The 22,757-nt window shown below is 42.6% G+C and overlaps 1 protein-coding gene across 16 annotated transcripts in view; it reads right to left on the bottom strand.

The window, feature by feature from the left end:
- TTLL5 (tubulin tyrosine ligase like 5) overlaps nucleotides 1-22,757 on the bottom strand; it is a 276,284-nt gene that overhangs the window by 30,239 nt on the left and 223,288 nt on the right. For 13 of the 16 annotated variants that reach the window (XR_015721823.1, XM_045807764.2, XM_045807766.2 and 10 more), the window contains one exon: nucleotides 14,965-15,047. The exons of 2 other annotated variants lie outside the window; for them this stretch is intronic. Coding sequence is in view for 13 of the 14 variants with exons in the window: in XM_045807764.2 (XP_045663720.2) it covers nucleotides 14,965-15,047 (83 nt within the window). In the remaining variant the exon portion in view is untranslated. Of the gene's footprint in view, nucleotides 1-888; nucleotides 10,869-14,964; nucleotides 15,048-22,757 lie in introns of those variants that run through there. One more of the 16 variants, XM_087856142.1, reaches the window with a different exon arrangement.

Below are 22,757 nucleotides of genomic sequence, written 5' to 3'. Positions count from 1 at the left end.
CATAACATAAATGAGATCGAGTCAGTAATCAAAAACCTTCCAACATACAGAAGTCCAGGACCAGGCAGCTTCATTGGTGAATTCCACCAAACATTTACAGAATTAATGTCAATCTTTCCCAAACTCTTCTAAAATGTAGAAGGGTTCCCTCCTCTTCTACACACTTTCAAAGTCATTTTACGAGTCCAACATTACCCTGGTACTAAAACCCGACAAGGCTACCAGAAGAAAATTTCAGGCCAATATCTTTGCTGAACGTAGATGCAAAAATCCTCAACAAACCAGTCAAACTGAATTCAGCAATGCAGTAAAAGGGTCGTACACCATGATCAGGTGGGGTTTATTCCACGCATGCAACAACGGTGCCACGTCTGCAAATCGACGTGACACACCACATTAACAAAATGAAGGATAAAAATTAAATTATAGGATCATCTCAATGATGCATAAAAAGCATGTGACAAAATTCATCATACATTTATGATAAAAACTCTCAACAAACTGGGTATAGAGGGAACATTCCTCAACACAATAAAGGCCAAATATGACAGGCCCGTAGCTGACATCATACTCAATAGTAAAGAGCTGACAGCTTGTCCTCTAAGATCAAGAACAAGACAAGGATGCCCGCCCTCCCCACTTTTATTCAACATGGTATTAGAAGTCCTAGCAAGATGCATACACAAGAAATAAAAGGCATCCAAATCAGAAAATAAGTAAAACTGTCTCTATTAGTAGATGACATGATATTATAAAGACAGAACCCCAAGACCCTCCCCCCCAGAAAACTCTTAAAACTAATAAACGAATTCAGTAAAGTTTCAGGATACAAAATCAATATACAAAAATCTGTTACATTTCTATACAGTAACAACAAACTATGGGAGTACTTAAGAAAATAACTGCATTGACAATTATATCAAAGAGAAAAAAATATTTAGGAATAAATTTAACCAAGGATGTGAAAGAGTTATATACCGAACACTATAAGACATTGATGAAAGAAATTGAAGAAGACAACAAATAAATGGAAAATATTCCATGCTCATGGACTGGAAGAATTAATATTGTTAAAATGTCAATACTACACAAGGCAATCTACAGATTCAGTGTAATCCATATCAAAATTCCAATGGCATTTTTCACAGAAATAAAACAAACAATCCTAAAATTTCTATGGAACCACAAAAGACCCCAAAGAGCCAAAGCTATCTTGACAAAGAAGAACAAAGCTGGAGGCATTATGCTTCCTGATTTCAAACTATATTACAAAGCTCTAGAAATCAAAACAGTACGACATATGGCACTGGCATAAAAGCAGACACACTGACCAACAGAAAAGAAGAGAGAACCCAGAAATAAAGCCATGCATATATGGTCAAGTAATTTAGGACAAAGGAGCCAAAAACATACAATGGGAAAAGGACAGTATCCAACAAATGGTGTTGGAAAAACTAGACAGCCACGTATAAAAGAATGAAATTGGACCCCTATCTCAACCACACACAAAAATTAACTAAAAAATGGACTAAAGACTTGAAAGTAAGACCTAAAACCATAAAACTCCCAGAAGAAAACATAAGCGGTAAGCTCCTTAACATGGGTCTTGGTGATGATTTTTTGGTTTTGACATCAAAGGAAAGGCAACAACAGCAAAAATAAACAAGTGGGACTACATCAAACCAAAAAGCCTCTCTACAGTAAAGGAAACAACAAAATGAAAAGGCGACCTGCCAAATGGAAGAAAATATTTGCGAATCATGTATCTGATATAGGGTTAATATCCAAAATATATAAAGAACTCATAAAACTCTGTAGTAAAAACAAACAATCCAATTAAAAATGGCAGAAGAGGGGCATCTGGGTGGCTCAGTCAAGCATCTGACTCTTGATCTCACCTCAGGTCTTGATCTCAGGGTCATGAGTTCAAGCCCCACACTGGGCTCCATGCTGGACATGGAGCCTACTTAAAATAAACATGGCAGAGGAACCCAATAGACATTTTTCTGAAGAAGACATACAAATGGCCGACAAGTACAGGTGAAGGTGCTCAACATTCCTAATCACCAGGGAAATGCAAACCAAAACCACATGGAGATAGCACCTCACACCTGTCAGAATGGCTAGTATCAAAAAGAAAAGAAATAATAAGCGTTGCACTGTTGGCGGAGATGTAAACTGGTATGGCCACTATGTAAAACACGGTGGAGGTTCCTCAAAATATTAAAACTATACTTCCATATGATCCAGCAATTCCACTTCTGGGTATTTACCCAAAGAAAACAAAACCACTAATTCACTGCATGTTCACCCTCTGTTCATTGCATTATTTATAACCAAAATGTAGAAACAATCTAAGTGTCCGTTAATGGATGAACGAATAACAAAAATGAGGGACATATACACAATAGAGTATTATTCAGCCATAAAAAAGAATGAAGTCTTGTCATTTGTGTCAACATGGATGGACCCTGAGGACATTATACTGAAGTAAAATAAGTCAGACAGAAAAAGGCATACACCATGTGATCTCACTTACATTTGACATCTAAAAAAAACAAACAAACCCAAACCAAGCTCACAGACGCAGAGAACAGGTTCGCAGCTGCCGGAGGTGGGGGACAGGGGAAAAATGATCACTTAACCACTTTGAAGGGAACAGTTCAGGGCATTAGGAACATTCACATTGGGCAATCATCATTACCATCTATCTGCGGAACTTTTTTCATCTTAAAAAACTGCAACTCGGGGGGCACCTGGGTGGCTCAGCTGGGTAAGCTCAGGTCTTGATCTCAGGGTCGTGACTTCAAGCCCCACATGGAGCCTATTTAAAAACAAAAAAACAAAACCGAAACTCTGTACCCAGTGAAAAATAACCACCCATTCTCCCATCTGGCCAGCCCTGGTAACAACCATTCTGCTTTCTGTCTCTGAATTTGACTGCTCTAGCTACCTCAAATAAGTAGAATTATACACTATTTGTCTTCCTGTGATTGGCTCATTTCAGTTAGCATAAATCCTCTAGGTTTGTCCATGATGTAATGTGTGTCAGAATTTCCTTCCTCTTGAAAGGCTGACTACTATTCCATTGTATGTACACACCATGTCTCGTTGATCCATTCGTCTGTGGATGGACACGTGGGCTGCTTCCACATTTAGGCTATTGTGAATAAAGCTGCTATGTACATGAGTGTACAAACATTTGTTCAAGACCCTCCTTTCAGGGGCACCTGGGTGGCACAGCGGTTAAGCGTCTGCCTTCGGCTCAGGGCATGATCCCAGCGTTATGAGTTCGAGCCCCACGTCAGGCTCCTCCGCTATGAGCCTGCTTCTTCCTCTCCCACTCCCCCTGCTTGTGTTCCCTCTCTCGCTGGCTCTCTATCTCTGTCAAATAAATAAATAAAATCTTTAAAACAAACAAACAAACAAAAAGACCCTCCTTTCAGTTCCTTTTGTTTATATATCCAGAAGTGGAATTTCTGAATCATACGGTAATTCTATTTTTAAAGTTTTTCAGAAACACCAGACTATGGCACTGAAGTTGAAGCAAGAGTAAGTAGGGAAGGTAGGAGGTAAAGGTTGAGAGAACTTGTTTTGTTTTTGAGAGCACTGTGCACTATAAATAAAATATAATATATGCCTCCAGAAGTCATATATTACTTACCCTACACATAATACTAGGTGGATCTCTACGACTAGAGTATGGTGTTCAGTTTCAGGTAGTAGACAATTTAGGAGAAGCCTAAAAAATTCACGAAGAAATCAAAAAAGAATAAAAAAGACAGTTTAGTGTCCAAAAACAAAACCTGATCTGTGTTATAAGGTCAAAGAGCTCCCATCAGTTGGCATAGAGGGACAAAAGCTGAAGGAGGGTGTTTCTCAAAAAAACTAAACCTCATTTCGACTTTGTTCCCTTAAAGTGAGATCCTTGGATGTGGTCTAAAGTAGAAGGTCTTTATAGTGGATTCTGCTTTGTAACAAATGAGTTTAGAGTAGGCTCCCAATGTGTGTAAGAAGTTGTCATCTGAAGGATAGTGACCAGTCATTCTCTGTTTTCCAGGAAGTAGTTTTATAATATTTCAAGAAGAAGGCTAGAAATACTGTACGAGGTAATTTATAAGGAATGTTATTCTGATTTTTAAGACTGTTTAATAATAAAATGCATTATTTATGAAATCTTTAAGGTTAAAGCATTTTAACTCAAGATTAAGCATTTTACTTGAAGCCAGGAGAACAGGCAAGATAAATCTAATTATATGAATACACATTATCAGACAAGACAAAACCTAACTGGACCTTTAGAGGATAAGAAGGATTTGTGTATGTGGACAGGGATTCCAGGTGTTGGCAGAAATATGAAAATTCACTCATTCATCCATTCAATCAGTTTTTTAAGTCCCTACTATGGCCTGGGCACTGTGCCAGGCCCCGGGGTTTCAGAATCAAGTGAGATCTCCTCCTTGCCTCCAGGGAATTACAGCCCTGGTGGGGGACCGGTCAAGTAATCCAGAAAGACACTAGAGTGCTGTAAATGCCAGAGCAGATAGCAGTAAGCACAGTCAAAAAGCATCTACATCATCCTGGGGGTGGGAGTGGGCTAGGGTTAGAAAGGAGGAAGGACAAATAGGAATTAGCCCTATTAGGGGGAAGCAGGCATGAGGTGTCTAGGCAGAGGGATGTAAATATGAGTAGAGGGACAGAGAACAAACATGCCATATGACGGGTGACGACAGTGCTTAGCTCCGCAGTTTTCACGAGACGTTTCCTCTGCCACCTGCTTTCCAGAGCACATCCGTGCATCTTCAACTGACCATGCAGAAGACCAGGCATCTGCATCCTTGCCTAAGAGCACAACTAGCTCCTACCGAGCAATCACCCAAGAGAAGTTATATGTCTAAGACACATGCAGTCCATCTGACCTTCTACATAATCATTATCTTACTCTTGGATTATTCTGGACCACAAAGGGACTCGGGCTGTAATAGTTTTGTCCCTCACGAACCTGTCTTCACTGACTTGAACTGACGTGTTTTGCCTTCACGTACCTCACACTGAGAAGTAGCCCCGTGAAACACACCGCTGTGTTGTGAGGGCACCGTTACTTCGTTCAATGTCCTCTCTCTAAAGCATGTGAAATAGTTATTTTAGAACAAGAGCTAGGAAGGGGCCCCTGGGTGGCTCAGTCAGTTAAGCGTCTGCCTTCTTGTCAGTCACGATCTCAGGGTCCTGGGATGGAGCCCCACGATGGGCTTCCTGCTCAGTGGGGAGTCTGCTTCCCTCTCTCTCTCTCTCTCTCTCCCCCTCGCCCCTCCACCCTCCACTCATTCTCTCTCTCAAATAAATACATAAAATCTTAAAAGAAAAAAAAAGAGCTAGGAAAAAGCTTAATTTTCTTCCTTTTTGAAAATGAGAACTATGTACCCTGATGCATCATGTTTCCTTTTTGTCCTGACTGCTAGAGAAGACTCAGAACCACATTTAACCTTGATTATTGTAATTTTATTTGGTCTTACATTTGAAAAATGTGAAATATCTTGACTTCCGGCCTTGATTTTCCCCTTATACTTTATTATTTCCCTGCATGCGGTTTTATGTTTTAAGACTCTATGCTAGTGACGCAGAGTATGCTGTACCTGCCACCTCAAGGAAACTTCCGAAAGCACCTGTGTCGGCGGCTTTGCGTCACGTCATCATGCTCGCCTGGCAGCAGGCTGGCATTTGGCTGCAGCTCACAGCGGCCACCCTTAGTTATGTGGCACTTTGTGGGATGAATGAGTGCCAAGTATTCGAATTCTGCCCTTGGAAAGCTGCAAATGGAGAGAGAAACCACGACACTGAGAGAGGCGGGGTCCGGAGGGTGGCGGAGTCGCTACCGGGGAGAATGGTGGAGGTCAGCCGCTGACCTCGGCACAGGGACAGACTGGCAGACGTGTTGGTGAGCCACTGATTAGCCACCGCTAATGGTCCCGAATACGGTTGTAGGTTTTTATGAGGTCTGGCCCCATAGACTGTTCCCTACGCTTATGTACACTAACTTTCCTTAACAGAGGTAAACTGAGGCTGTCTCTCTTTTATTAATCAAAAGGCTATTGAGACAACTCGACTTCTCTGCATAAAAGAGGAGGGTAAGAATATGTACGTACACACAACGGCAATTTATCTCGGAGAACGGCAGCAAGGATGGCCAAACACAGAAGAAGGCCTGCAAGGAGTCGTCTTTCTAAAAAAGAGCTGTGGTTTTCAAGATGCCAGGTTCCAATACCCGATTAACTACAAACAATTCATTACCTAATACATTTTGCAGCTTAGCCATAAGAAATTAAAACAACAACAACCACCACCAAAAAAACAAAATGCTGGTCGAATTCTAAAATATCTTCATTTGGGTTCGTCCCATGAACAAACATGTCTTAATTTCTCTGGGAAGCAAATGAGAAGTGAATGGAAGGGGGAAAAACACCTCAAAGCCATTTTTCAGTCCAACTGAATGTAAAAAGGAGTGATTTTTTAACCTGATAACCATAAACAAATAAATAACACTAAAACAGCAACTTCTAACCAGCTGACTTTCAATTCACCTCATCATCTTACAACCGGGTTGGTTTTCCAAGTGACATCCTCTTGCACTGGGGATACATGCTACGTTTTACCCACAGAGCTAAGGGGACATGCTGCCCATTCAAGCTGTTCCTCTCTGGTAGCAGATAACTACTTAACCTGGCTTTGGGTTAAGGAGCCCTGGTACCTACAGGAGTCCTGAATGGAAACGCTGGCATGTTCAAAAGAGGAGTAGACAAAGAAGCGTAAGAGACTATTGTTCTGTGTTTACTAGTGATGCTCTTCATTCTGAGGACAAGAAAAGCCGAGTCTTTTCCTTTATAATTATAATTTGAAAGAATAAATGTCAATGCTGATCATGCCAACGGAGCAACAGACTTCAAGCCACCATTTTCCACGCCCTACAGTTACCCACCCACACACTTTGGGGCCCAGTAAATTCTACAGATCAGGCAAGCAGAGTTGTAAATATTTCCATGTACAAAGCTTGCTTTTTCCAAAGACAGGCATGGCATAGCATGCCATTTTCTTTCTTTAGAACATTTAGGAGCAATTATGACCTGAGGATATAAGGACGGTAAAGCAAAGGTGTGTACCTACAACAAGCATTTCTTTGAAACCAGCAGCAAGATGTGTGGGTTCCACACATCCACAGAGTATAGACTGATAGCTTGTAGTGATAAGTATAAAAACTCACAGAGTAAGGCAATGTTATGCTGGTTACCTGCCCAGTTCAGGAATACAAGAATAAACAGGATCCTTTCCCCCCCAAAGTGAAGGGTTGTTACACAGGACAATACGAATCTGCTACAAGCTGGGGTGGTAGGCACAAGTCTAACCACCCAGGGTGCCGAGCATTTTTTCCAGTGGGTGTGTGTGTGCTTCTGTAACATAAACGTAATTTGAGAAAGGGGCCACTGCACTTTCCCCGTCTCTTTATAACAAAGTGGTAATTGTTAACAATTGAAGAATCATCACTCCTCTCTTGGGAGTTTACCAGCTCAGCAAGAGACAATACCAATTTTCTGATGTTATCTCTCTCAGTGGTCCACTTCTTAATCCACTTGAGAAATGGAGTTCCCCGGTTTTCTTTAAGGCAAATGAACCCCCTTTGGGTGGGATCTTAGAAGTATCCCTCTACTTCCTCCAAACTGAAAGCCAGGTTGTTCCTCCCCCACTTCCAACCAGGTTGTTCTGCTATGCTTGAGTTTTGTTTCTGAATGTAGGAACAGTTACCAAACGAAAAGAAAGAGGCCTCAGGACAGGAAAGCATGAAATTTCAATGGCTGACAGCCAGGCGATTTGGCCACGTAGAGGGATCCACATCCTTCTTGTGTGGCTGCAGCCAGAGCGAGGCTAGCACCACACATACTGTTAAAACATCACTTGTAGAATACAGCCTATAATGAAGTGAGTGCCGTGACCAGTTGCTTAGAATTTGGTGATATAAACCTAATTGATTCAGATTTTTTCCTGGTTCCTTGTGAAGCACATTAAAGATATTCTCTCTGTTGCCGTATATTCTAAGAATGTACGAGTTGGGTATGGTATGGTCAAGTCAGTGTGACTATGGAGGAGAGGAGAATAAGGCTTGGCAGGAAGAAGCTGATTATACTCAGGGTCCCAGAGAGAGGGTCACTACGTGCCTCACAGGAGAAAACACCAGTGTGGTCAAGAGATGGAAGATAGGAGCGAGGAGAAAGTCTAGGCAAGAGCCTTATTTGGGATTTCCCTGGAAAAGGCAAGGCAGGGCAGGGTAAACAGCTTAAGACTGGCTAGTTTTAATAACTACCGTGGGCTCTGGGCTACAACGGTGGTTTCCAGCTGCCTGATACCTGGCCCTGGAGTGATTTGGGGCAAGAGAAATGTGGGTTTTCCATGTAAGAGTTAGATAAGGAGGAGGCTGAGGATATAAACTTGGGATTAGTTGGTTTCTGTTTGAAAGGCATACTCGTGGGCAAGCTGATATGATCTTTAGGAATTAGCTAGCCTTGGGATGGGCGGTCTCTCCCTGGCCCTGTAAGGTCCCAAATGCGAAAGCATCAAGAATACAGAAAACATAGTTAACTGGCTCTGTGATGAAGAGATGTCAAACAGACAATACAGGATCTAAGAAGACACAAAATCGTGCATATATTTAAATACGACCCTTGCCTGGGGCAGGAGAATGGGGGTCTTAGAGAGTCTTAGTCCCCAGCATGCTTCGGTGTGGCTCCCTCGTTCTTTGATAAGGACAACGGATGTTTTCTCAGTCTTAGATAACATGCCATGCAAACACACTTCAATCTCTCATCTCCTGTCTGCCTCCCTAAACCCATAGATGAAGGGGTTCTAGGACTGTTATAGCCGGTGATAACATTCATTTGTGACTGCGGTTGAAGGGACCTCTGCCCGAGCAGTGATTCTGTCTACACCCCATTCACAACAAGGAGAAAGCAAGCATCCAGGTGATGGGCTATGGACTCTGGGGTTCTCCCTCTTCACTTTGTAAACTACCTCTTTCTCCTGTTCAGGGGGAGGCAGCCCATCGCCACCTGCCACCTGCCACCTGCCAGGCTGGTGGGCCTGCCTCTGGAGCTCCCAGCAGTTACGCTGCACCACGGAAGCTGGTCCTCCAGAGGCCCCCCGACCCACTCTGTATTCTGAGTCCATACACACTAGGCATGAGGTCTCACCACCTCAGCTAATGACAAAGTACAGCATCACCCGTCCCGAGCTTATGCGCACCTCAGGCTCAGCAGGGCTGTGTCTGCAACAGATTTAAGTGTTGAGAGATGGGCTCTTTCCCAAGGCTTCTTTGCTGATGATCCTATTTTGCCATGTAATGTTCTGGGTGGATTGTAAGGGATACTAATGAAATAGGTTCAAGGAAAGTGGTATTATAACTGTGGCAGGTCCAAGTCTCATAGCCTTGGAAACCGATGGACATTAGTACTTCTTGGCAAGCCACTGGTTTAGTTTGGAGCTTGGTGTCATATTCATACTTCTGGCTGCCAGTCTCTTCAAGGAAATATGGACCTTCTCGCTTTAGTTTTCTATATTTTATTAGTTGTTCATCACTGGATAGGCTGCTTGTATCAGAATTAAAGGACCATTGGTGAAGTATTACCAATAGAACTCTGGTTGTTTTCGGTTTCTCTGCTACATTTTGGTAGATGACCAAGCCATGGATTTGGTGTTCCTTTCTCTCTTCTCATTCCTTTTTGGAAAGCGTTTAGATGGGCTGGGGAAAGATATTTGAAGCTTTCTGATCCAATGTAAATGAATCCTGTGGTGGGTAAATAATTTTCCTCCCTCCTTTGCTCTCCTGGGGTATTTTGATGAATAATGCTTCTCAAATAAGTTTATAAGTATTCCCCTAGAGCTAAGATGGGTATTAAGCTCATAGCAGGTGTGCCTTTAATGCTTTAGTATGTACGGTAGAGCAAAGAGGAAAGGAATCATCAAAACCTTGTGGTTTCATAGAATTTTCTGGAAAGTTTTGAAGGCCACAGCTGGGAACAAAACACTGTGGGGCAGCGCTGGTGGTGTGGGTACAGCCTCACTAGATCATGTCAGGCCATCCCTTCAACGTTGGAGATTTTTATGGACGGGTGGTAGACTGGGGTCTACAGTTTGTTTTGCTGCCAATTACAGCATATGCTTATCTTAACTCAGAAAAAAGCATACTCAATTAATCGACCTCACCAAAAAAAACCTTTTTAAAAATTCTGTTCCTTCCTGCCTCCAGTTCACAAACTACACAACTCTAATCTAAAAGCCTTCTTTAATAATAAATATCTTTAACAATATTCATTCTCTTTTGAGGCTCTTGCGATTTGACCTTCAAGTATCATGTTCTCCGATATATTCTGTTACTCTTTACTTGTGATAGCACAATTATGGTTTTAGTTTCTTTCTTTGATTGGCTTCAATGTCCCCATATTTTTAAACAAAAGCCTCCATAATAGTAAGGAAATTTCTTACTGCCACAGCGCCACCTACTGGTCGGCCAGTACGGAAGCAAGCTAGCGGGAGCTTAACTTTGACCCACAGTTTGGAGTCCTTTTGAGCTCTGGTTTTATAAAATGCCAGTTTCTTTGTCATTCTGAGAAACTATCACTTCTCTTGATAGCTATTAAGCTTCTTGCTGTGATATAAAATCAGCAAGTTATCATAAAAAAATATGCTCTTATTCTTACTGTTACCTTAAATTGGCCCTGACTTCACCGACTTTGATTTTCTCTGTCCTATAACTGTAGCAAGGGCTCCAGATTGTGTGGGCAAGGGTTTGGATCTGGCGAAAATAACTTGGGGAGCTTCCAAAGATCCTGAAAAATGTAAAAAAAATCCCTACTTAACACTTTATTTGATCTTGGTGAAAGGACAAGAGGTCAAATCTAAAACTAGGTTTTAGGGTAGGACAACCACCAGAGAGAAGAATAGCAAGGGACACCAGGCGTGGAAAGCTGCCCAGAATATAGCATTAGGTGGTGGGCGACACAAGGACCAAAGGAGGAAAGAGAAGGTTGAGAAATACATCGAACATAAAAAAAGGAGAAAATAAACAGCTATCTGTATTTCAAGAAAATAAAAAAACAAAACCAAAACCAAACCTAGGTTTTAGGGGATCATCGTTTGCCCAGATGCTGACACCGAACTTCCTGCCAAACACCAAATCTGTGCCTTTTGCTTTCTAACACTGTAAGAGTGGGTAATCAACCCAAATTCTTACCCCTCTGGCTCTGGGGGGAGAAGAACATTTTGGGAGCAAAAAAAGGATATAAGCCACTAGGGCAAGCATCTCGAGCTTCATTTCTTCGCATTATTAATCTACGATACTCCAGATCCAACCAGGATCCATGACAACTATATAATGCTTGGTGAAAGGAATAAGAATCTAATAATAAAAATAGGTCACTCCGCTGAGAATTGCCAGGCAAATAATTTCGCTTCAAAGTTAAAGTGACTTCTAGATCCTTAGAGTTTACGCTCCACTGGGTTGACTCTGTATTAAAGCAAGTTCCTTTCTCTTGTCTCACGGGCAGACAGTGAAGTGCGCAGCCAGAGTTACCCATCCCCACGCAAAGAAAGAGGATAACACTGAAGTGCGTTTTACCGAGGCCCAAAATAACCAATACTTAACAAGGACATTGCTTCTCACTTCTTGTAAATGAAATCCAGCATTGGTGTTCAAAAGGCAGTAAGAATCCTTCCACCAACTACAGACCCGTAAGAGCTTTAAAACACCGCCACCACCACCACAACAAATTGGGGTGTGGGGCAGGCAGAGGCTGGGCTCCAGGACAGAAAAGGCGTAGGCAGAAGCTAAGGCCAGGGATGAGGGCAGCTGGTATGGCCTCAGACCCTACAAGAATGGTGTTTTACACTATCAAGTCAGCACGAGAGAAATGCCAGTTATCTAATCTGTGGCTCTCTGCTATTTTAGTTTTAGTTCACCATCTCCACTTCAGAACTCAAGAACGCCATGGTTATAAAGAACGAAGGCCAATGGCTCTGGCTTTGAGCCAAAGGCCCTCACTCTAGCTTCCTTCTCAAGTTTCCCAATTTGCTGACTCTACACCTTCCCTTCCACAGCAAACTCCGAATGTTTAGCTTGAAGTAGGGAAGTCAAGGAAAAAGTAACATTCGTGGAGCATTCCAGGCCTTCTGCTAGCAGCTTTCACATTCACTACCTCATCTAACGTTCATAATTAGAAGAACAATGTCGCTAGGTCACCTTCAGTGGGAAAGGATTCTGCGCTGTTTTTCAACAGTGTGCTGGGATGAGCGAGTACCACGTTTAGGCGCCCGATGAACAAAGTGACACAGCTTTAAGGCCTGGTTGGCTAGACTTGTAGAGGGTCAAGGGGCCAGGAAACAGACTTTTGCTATATTCGTGCACTCAATAATACCATGTTTAACCAACTGAGTTAACCGGACCAGACAGGGGCTAAATACCTTTCAAAGTCAGCGTAGCGAGCGGGCACAAAAGCACAAATGTCCCATCTCTGAGAGACGTGTAAAGCTTGACTTATTATGGGGGTTGTTCTCCCTTCTTGTGGGTTTAAGAAAAATGTTTCTAATAGCAACCTACCCTCCTTTTTGTAGGACACCCTTCTGAACCCCTAGAATAACACCTTTCAGTCTATGTGTCATACAGAAAAGCACATGCTTTATAATTGGAACACTGAAGTGCCAGGTAGTTACTTACTAGCTGTGGAAATAACTCTAATGGGGTTAGTTATCATTGTGCTGCTAAGGCAGAATGTTTGTTGGGAAGTATGGAAAATACCATGTTCATCAGTGTTTCTTTCACTGAGGACCAGGAACACCCCGAAAGGCACAGAACAGAAACAAATTCAAGGCACTTTAGAGGTCCAGAGTCATTGGAGACAAAAGCAGTAAACAGAAGGCGGCCTAAACAAGGTGAAAAGAATAATGCACTTGTCTTAAGGCAGAAGCGGGAAAAAGGCAGGTATTAGAATCCAGGGAGACATACAACTTCTCTGTGCTCTGTGGTTTTACGCTGCTACTGAATTCATTACAACTGTTACAAAATCTCTTAACAGATAACTTTAGTCAATAAATATTAATTCATGATCAAGATGCTGAGAGTAAGAGCCACCCGGCCCCTCAAATTTCCAACTTCCCCAGCCAGAGCGCACGCAGAGAGTTCAACCCTGTACGTAACGCAACAGTTAGACACGCAAACGCAGGAGGCAGGTTTCCGGCATCTCCCACGCTCTGCGACCCTGTCTGGCTACAGCGATTTGCTGGCTAGAGATAGTCAGCTGTCTATAGCGCAAAATTCTCCCAGCCACCCATTTCCCAGGCCGAACAGTTCCAGGTGGAAATTCTACTTCCTTAAAAATAACTACCATATTCTAGTAATTCTTTTTTTTGGGGGGGGGGGAGGACCAAATAGATACCCATCAAATATTTCTTGAATTCAGGTCCTAAGATCTTGAGCGGAGAACAAAATCTTTATACTCTTACATTATTACCTGACCTTGGTGTTGTTATAAAGCTTTTCTCTATATATTGTGTCCTTTAATTCCACAGTAAGCCTATGAGATATATGTAACTATCCCCATGGTACAGTCTAACCAGGCTTCTCGGTGGCCTTTTAATCATTTGAAGGTCTACTATGTCACACACACACCCCCTCCACACCCTGGCCCTAGACTCCTTGATGGTTCCTTCTTACCTTGGGACCAAGTTCCCTACACGGCTCATGAACCGGCCCTGCTACCTCTATGACCTGTTCTCCTGCTGCTCCCTGCTCACGCTCTAGTCCCCAGGCGCAGTGACACAGGAGGGCTCCCAGCGCACAGTGTATTTGCACCCTGCCCCCCCACCCCCGTGCGCAGGTCTTGTTCCCTCTTCCTGGAACTACTTCGGACCCATGCCTCGCCTCTCCTGGGGGACCTGTCAACACGCAACCCTCCACTTAGATGTTTCTTCCTCTAGAAAGCCCTCTCTAATCCCTAAAGAGACCAGGCCAAGTTGCCAGGGTTCCAATACAGCCCCGCCATTTACTAGCTATGAGATTTGGGGTTTGTTTCATAATCTGTGCCTTTCTGTCTTCAGCTGTGAAATGGGGAACACAGTTTCTGTTAAATGCCTGTTTTGTGAACAAATGAGTTATCCTATGTAAAGCATTCAGAACTGGGCCGGACACACCAGATGTTCCACCAGCGCTGTCTATGGTTATTCTATGCGTCCCCAGTACCTGACATTTATGCAGCCTGTACCCACTCCCTGCTGACTCTTCTCTTTCCCTGAGTCTGTAATTTCCCTGACCACAGGGACTGCCCAGTGTACCCTCTACGCCCCTCGGTGCCCAGCATCTTACTTTCTCCACGGGAGGTGCTCAATAACAAGTATTTGTTGAACTGAATCCACGTGATTTTCTTTTAATTTTCTGATTACTCATTAGTATGTTTTTTATGAATTAGTGCTCAAAGAAAACTCTCCCTGGACCAATGCTGCCTGACTATATGTGGGGACCTACACCGAGGGGCTTTAAGACCTCAGTCAGCACCTGGCAATGGACCAGGAGGCCATTACATTAGCGTGGCAGGACTCCCATCGAAGAGCAGAGCTCCACCGTGCTGAGGAGCTAGTGGGAGAGACTACATGGGGCATCCTATATGAACGGCGGAACACTCGTCAGACACAGGCCCTTTTACTAAATGCTGCAAATCTGTTTACACTCTCCCAGACCCAGAAATGTCATCTACTCTGAACTAGCTCTGGAAAACTCTTCCATCCTCAGGTGCCCGTTTGCCAATGCTTCAAAAGCCTGGATGCTTCTTCATCCTTTGAACCGCACGTTTCTTCAGAGGCAGAAGTGAGAGTACACCCAGTGCAGCCCCCCGCCCTGTCATCCCGGCCGCGGAGAGCGCTGGTGTGCCCACTAACCTGTGGAGCTGGTGATGGGCGCAAAGGCCGCAGCGTTAAGGCCGCTCTGGAGTCCGTTCAGCTGCCCTTCTGTGGTTGAGCCTCTGAAACACAAGCAGCTTGGTTAGATCAGCGGACGGAAGGGTGAGATCACACGCAGGCCCTCCTCTTGCTCTTGGTGCTCTCTCTCACGTGGCTCATTCCCTTGCTTCTTTCAAGGCTTTGTGCAAATGCCGTCTTAGCAGAAAGGACTTCCATGACCAACCTATCCCTTCTTCCGAAATACGAAAATTTACTGCCTCTCTCTCTCCACTGGACTGTAGTTTCAAGAAAGCACACGCTGTGGCCACAGCTGTGTCTCCAGTGCCTAGAACAATGCCTGGCACCTTACAGGCGCTCAACAAACATCTGTTTACCAAATGGATAAACGACGTTCCCAGTAGTGAACTGGGTAAATCACGAGTAAAGGCATTTTTAAAAAACCAAGTTTCATGTAGACCAGTGGTTCTCAACTGAGGTACAAAGGAGGGACAGGTTTTGCCCCCACCCCCACGCTTCCACAAGGGACATTTGGCAACGCTGACACATTTGTGGTTGTCACAACTGTGGGGTCTATTGGCATCTAGTGGGCTGAGCCAGGAATGGTGCTAAATATTTCCTATGGTGCACTGGAAGGTGCCCCCAAAGAATTTTCTAGCCCAAGATGTCAACAGTGCTGAGGTTGAGAAACCATTATATAGAGGCAGCTCCCCTCATGCCAACTCTGATAGGAGACAGGACAGAGCATACTGGATGCTTTGGGCCCGGATTTCCCAGCCACATGTCTTAGAAATTCTATGATTAGCTTACAGACCATGCCAGGTCTCCCTGTGACAGGCTCTTACAGATCTGTAATTCTTTCATTGCCATTATCAAAATTATAATTATAAGACTGTGAAACTGGCTGCTTAATAGCTGTCATCCTTGCTAGAAAGCTCCACAAAGACAGATTGTATCAGCCTATTCACTGTTGTACCCATAGCTCCTAACACTGCATTTTGCACACATTAGGTATTTATTAAGTATTTTAAGAATAATCTGATCCATTGTCTTGTAAATACAAATTACTTGTTGGACCCAACTACTGTGACTTTAGTTGATGTGTGAAAACTTTACCTTGGAAGGTTAAAATTTTATATGCTCAATTCTTTATCTGTTGAGTAGCACCCAATCCAACCTGTGGAACCCTTCTCCTAGCACTATTTTTCTGTTTATTCATCCACACGAAAAATACTTAAGTGCTACCTGTGCTTGGTACTAGTGAGGAGGCAGACATTAGGCAAATACATGAGGAAAAATCGATGTGATAAATGCTCAGGAGAAAAAGCACAAGGTGCTTTAAGAGAATGAAACAGGGCACCTGATTGAGATGGTGATGAGAGAGGTCAAGGATGGTCTTTCTGAAAAAATCATATTTCAGCCGAGTCATGAAGTTATGACAAGCAGGGATTGGCCCAGAGTAGGGAACAGGTAAGAGCTTTCCATGGAGAAGAAATAGCATATACATATAATGAATCTGAGACAGAAAGGGATTTAGAATGTCCTAGGAGTTTTCAAAGACCAGCAAGGCAAAGGGGTAGGCAAGCAGTGTCTGCCAAACGTGTTTGACAGGAACCACCTGGGATCACTTACTAATCATACAGCTTTCCAGGCCCTTCCCTTGGAGATTCTGACTCAGTGGGTCTGGGATAAAGCTTGAGAACTGAGGCTTTTCATAGCCCCCCGGGTGTGTAAGTGATTTCTATCACCAGAGAAGTGAGGAAAACATTGACTCCTGGGGACAGGGAAGGTGGTATGAAGAGCACTTAGAGTCCCTGCCAGACGCTTAGGTGCCCCGGTGGTCCTCACACCCCCAACAGAGACGTGCCCCTTGAGAACACACCCCAGCAGTGATGTGAGGATCACACTGTCTTATACCCTTCCCCTCCAGCAAGCTGTGGGCTGGGCCCTACTCACTCCTTTCCACTCTCATTTGGAGGACAAGGGAACCAGAGAGACAAAAAGGAGAGAAAGGGAACAGAGGGCTTCTCTCTTTTCCCATAAGCCTCAGCCTCGGACAGCTTCCTCTGAAATGCTTATGCATTTTATTGCAGCCCTTTATAGACCCAAAGAACTGCGCAAAGCATCTGTAGCTAATATTGGCTCTTGCGGGTCCAGTGAAAAAGGCAAAGTTCTGGAGCCTGGGATGGGCTCTTTCCTCTACAGAAGTTAAAAACCACACAAAAACCCAAAAACCTTAGGGCACTTGCTTGCGTTGGGGGCAGCTGAGTCTAGAAAAGTCACGGGGCTGGTATCAGGATCACAGAGGAAACCCTGAGTGTTAAACAGTAAAAGGGAACCAGGCAAGCAAAACACTGGAGTCAACAGAAGAAACAGAAGCAGTGAACAGGGAGCTACCTGAGGGGATGAGCAGAGTCCCAAGGCGTTTACGACTAGTGAGCTCAGGGTCCTCAAACTTTCCCCTCTTCTCCTCTCTGGAATTCTTATCCCACCCTCCACCTTCGAGGGCTTCCTCCTGCTCCTCTCCCAGCATCTCCTGTCCTTATGTCTGTCCCCTTTGTCCCCAGGTCCAGTCACTCTTGCATCCTCCTCTCTCCATCCATTCCCATCACAGGCCTTGGGAGCCAACTCTGATTCCAACTTCGAACATTTCTAATGATTCTGCTGTTTCTAGCATAGGCTCCTCATTTCCCAGGGGGTGGAGAAATGTGTCCAACAGCCGTTCAAGAGGAAATTCAGAGTGAATTTTTCCATGAAAACACTGGTACACAAAATGGCCTGGGTCTGTGTTTTTACCTCTTTGGGCACACCAGCGGTAAATATGGTTTTGTTGTGATAACATCATTTCCCTGGGAAAAAACATTCCAACTTCTGGACAACCCACTCCTAAATGAGAACTTTTGAACCACAGCTTGTTTCAGGCCTTTATGTTAATTTGCACTTGCTGGTCTGCTTCTGCAAGAATTCTTTGCTGCTTTCCTGGGAGCACCTGTGTTTTAGGAAATAGTGACACAGGAAGGTGTGTATGTGTTCCCTTGCTTGTCTAAGTCAGTCATGTGCTTTAACGTCAAGACGCCTCATAGGGTTGTTGAGGATTAAGTAAGATGGTGAATCTTAGCACAGCGTCTGGGATTATATAAATGGCTAAATAAACATTAACTTTTATTAGTATTGGTATTTTTACTTAGAAATACTAACCATCTTTGCATTCACTATAAGCCTATCTACATACTGAAATATTAAGTCGGGTGACTCGGTGACTCTGATTCAATATGAAATATGAGCGCTAAACTATAGAAGAAGGACCACGACATATTCTGAACGTGGGAGGTAACAGCATTTTGCTATTAAAGTCTAAAGGTGGTTAAGTGGCAATCTACCAGGCAGAAAACTCATGGTCAAAATTACTCAACTCCCTGAAGCAGAGCCGTCTCATTTAAGATTGACAAACTACCTCTCAATAAATCCAATATGCACATTTTTTCAGCATCAGAATGAACACACTGTTTCTTCTACTATGCACCAAATGAGGTGGCTGGACTGTCGTCTAACACAGCTTTCAGCACAGGGGGGAGGCTTGTCCTACCCAGGAGGCTCATGGGAAATGAGACGGACGGGAGGAACGACACATCTCCCATTATCCCAAGAGGAAAGTCCAATGGAGTCAGCTGCGACTGAAATTGTACCTTCCCTTTCTCTCTGGAGAGCTGAATGTGTGAGAGCTGCATTCCGTTACCTGTTGCTTGCTGACCACGAAGAGGTGGCAAAAAGATGAACTCAGAAAAGTGACTTCTGAAAATATCAAGAGTTCTGCAGAGAGAAATGCTGAAAAGATGGGACAAGAGAAGTGCCATTAATTTTATACTATACAAAAGTTAGAGTTTAAACCAAGAAGAGTGCTAGATGTGACTACATAGTCCTGTAGTGTTTCTTAATTGCTCTTCTTGGAAGTGATGCAGGTTCCCGGAGATGGAGCCGGAGATATGGCCCAACATCGAGAGTTGGAGGATTCCTACAGTCTCAGCTGTGTGCTGGGCTTAGTTCAGACCTGTCTCCACAGAAAGAACTGTGTAATTACCAAAAGCTGCTGAAGGGCGGGCTTCACGGTGAACTGAGCCACTTCAACGCTGACATAAGACCCGTGGCCACGTATCCACAGAAGCATGTATAGTAGCAACGAAGAATTCTAATCAGAATAATTCCATGAATAATGACATGCTCTTTCCAAATAAGGCAGGATCTTTCCTTTGGGCGGATTCATGACTAGTACCTGAAGAGTTTAAGTACTAAGTGTGCACTTTCTCACCCAGAATTCAGTTTCCTTGCTTCACTCTGCCTACTCCTTCGATCTCTTGCATTTTCCTGACGTCCAGGAAAAGGCCTGACTTTGAGTAAGGGAGAACAACCTCTCTGGGCCTTTCAAAGAAATTGTTCAGTAATGCATACAAATAAATAATATCTCTATCAGCAGAAATATTGCCTACGTTTATTATTGAAAGATTTCTTTTAGCGCTAGTCTCTAGGGAACATATGCTAATCAAACAGCTGGCTAGGAATTCCACTGGCATCACAAGCCCGCCATCCAGCCGGCCTATATGACGTACCATCACCAGTCAGGGAGGGTTCCAATAAGCAAAATCCCTGCTATTCATTTTGCTGGTAAGTAGTGCTTCTGACATGCTTTTTCACGGATCTTTATTTCCTTTATTTGTGGTTTCCTCTGTTCTTTTTATTTTTTATTTTTTAATTTTTTTGGCCATTATTTTGATCAGTGGAAACTTTTCTGAAAGTGATATCCTTTCTTTAAGATCTGTTTTGTTCATTACTTTACAAGACTGACTGTGGTTTCGTGCTATACTGCTTCTCTTCGAGTTCTTTCCACATCTCTAACACAGAGGTACTAGTTTCCTGTTCCGGTGGTGTCTTAAGTTTATCTTGGATCCATGCCACATCAGGGATGACCTTTCTGTAGAAGGAAGGACCTGCAAAAGAAAAATGCTCAAGATTTCACAAGAAGAGGAGAGTTAGAAATGCCGACCTTGCCGGGGCTGTGGCAGACAGGTGTGGTGGCATCTGTGAAGATCCTGAAAAGAAACCCCAAACTTGATCATTTTTGTAAAATACTGGTGACAACCAACCTCTTTCAATTCCCAAAGGAGAGAAGAAATCTCAAGGCGCAAGTTAGGTTAAAGAACTGAATTCCAAAGGGAACATGTAGTCTGACTTTTCTTAGTAGACATTTACTCACAGATGAATCATCTTACAACGTTTCTCACAACCTACACGTGCACGGGTGTATGTGTGCTTCTTCCTTTTATCCATCAGGCCAGGGATTATATATGCGTTGCACAAACAGAAGCTAATACGCTAATCCTTAGCAAGTAACAATTAGAACATTACTAATTTGCGCCTGGTTCCAAAACCAATCCAAGAAACATTTCGTGAAGTCAACGTCTGTGCCATAGTAGCACGCAAGACTCCATTTTATAAATATGCTACACGTTATCTAAGCCATAATCCATTATATTTGCTGCTATATTCCTTTTTACACCTAATATTATCTCTGCGGGTCTTTTCTTTTTTTAATGTACTGTATCAGTGTCTCCAGAGGTGATCCCCTCTCTGGCCTGTTGTCCGTTTCATTCCTTCCTTCACCAAGTACTGAATGAGCACCTGCCACGTGCCGGACACTGCTTGAGGGACTGTTCTCGCCTGTCCTCCCACGTGCCAAGCTGTTCTAGGTGATTTCTGTATTTCTATTACTTTATTTTGGTTTTGATTAATTTACTCTGTTGTTCCTTTTATAGTTTTTCAAGTTAAATGATTATCTCACTTACTTTCAATCCTTCTTGTCTTTTTTTTTTTTTAAAGATTTTATTCATTTGAGAGAGATACAGAGAGAGGGAAAGGGCACAACTGGGGGGAAGGCAAAAGGGAGAAGCAGACTACCCACTGAGCAGGGAACCCAATATAGGGCTCGATCCCAGAACCCTGGGATCATGACCTGATCTGAAGGCAGAGGCTTAACTGACTGAGCCACCCAGGTGCCCTGTCCTTCTTGTCTTTTTAATAAATTTAAAGTTACAGCACTTTCCATAGCCATCCAGTTCTAAGTATTTTCTGATTTTTATTATGATTACCTCTCTAACACATGGGTATTACGTACTGTATTTTTAGAAATTTTCAAACATATGAGTGTTTTTAAAAAATTAACTTTTGATTTTCCCTAAAGTGTATTTATTGTTAAAAAGTGTAAACAGTTTGATATGCGTTTTTTTGAAATGTGTGGAGCTTTCATTTGTGATAGTGTGTGTTGAATTTTTGTAAACACATACCTGAAGAGAAGATATAGTCTCCCTTTTGGATGCAGGAGTCTATGCATAGTTATTAATGTTTTTCAGATTATGAATTGTGACTCATCAAGGTGGTTGTAAAATCAATTTAGGTGACCCCATCAGCATTTTTAAAAGAATAGGAAATAGTATTTTGTGAAACTTTCATTTCATACACATAATATAGCTATTTTTTTACTAGGTTGCATATGAAATTTATTTTTTATTATAAGTGGTGGTCAGAAAAAGATGAAAAGCCACTTATCAAAGCAAACTGTTACTCTGCATTTCAAATATTCCAAGTCCTCAGAAATTTAAGTTACCTATCAGTTACTGATAGAAGTAGATTTAAATACATCGACCACTACAATTGATAATTTCTCAATTTTTCCTTACACTATTGTCATTTGATTTATATATTTTTAAATTTATGATGTTAACTGCATACCAGAGCTTTTCTTAATTCCTATTAATGCTTTTTGCTTAATTATATTTCATCTATTGCTATACTCATGTTCCTTCTAATCAGTATTGTATGGTTTACCTTCTTCTCATCTTTTGCACTGTGAGATTTTACTTTAGGTATCTCTCTTTTAAGCAGGCTATAATTGAACATGTTTAAAAATGCAATTTCATGATCTACCTTTCAATAAAAGAGTATAATCCTGTTAATACTTACTGTGATTACTCATATAATTAGATTTATTTCTACCATCTTAGTTTTTATTTTCTACTCCCCATCCTTTTTCTTTGCTTGTTTTCTTTTCCTGCCTTCCACTGGATTCAAAGTTTCTACATTCTCTTCTCTCCCCCTCTGTTAGTTTAAAAGCTACAGACTGTATGTCAATTACTTAGCTGCTTTTTCCTAAGTGTAAAATTTAGCTACTTTTTTCCTTCAATATTTCTGTCTTACCCTTAGAACTGTTATGTTTTCACTATCCACTGAATCCCCTTGTCCCTCAATCTTATCTTTGTTGTCTTAAACATGTTTTAGCTTTTTGAAAGACCAACAATAATGTTTATGGTCATTAACATGTATTATCATTTAATAAAGTTTTGCACGTCCCTGCCTTCGTGTTATCCAGCACATCTGTGTTCACTCATTCTTTCAGTGAAGGTCACGGGTGGCAAGGTCTTAGACTTTGTATATCTCAAATTATTTGTATTTTTGGCTTTTCTCTTGAATGGAGTTTAGCTGGGTATAAAAATTCTAGACCGAAAATTATTTTACCCCAACACTCTGAAGGTATTAGCTCTTGTCTTCTGCCACCTGTTATTGCTGAAGAAGAGAATGCCAGTATTCTAAGTTCCTTTCTGAATTTTCTTTCAAGTAGTATGTAAGTCTCCCCTGTACGCTCAGTGTTCTGCAGTTTCACTCTGCTGTGTCTAGATGTGCATTCATTTTGGTACATGGGATGAATTTTTTAGCTGAGAACATTTATT

Source organism: Ursus americanus, chromosome 26, assembly GCF_024610735.1.
Source record: "Ursus americanus isolate L20-20 chromosome 26, mUrsAme1.1.p, whole genome shotgun sequence".
NCBI classification, from domain to species: Eukaryota; Metazoa; Chordata; class Mammalia; order Carnivora; family Ursidae; genus Ursus; species Ursus americanus.
The sequence above is the reverse complement of the archived record's forward strand: the minus strand, read 5'-3'. Positions and strand labels throughout refer to the sequence as shown.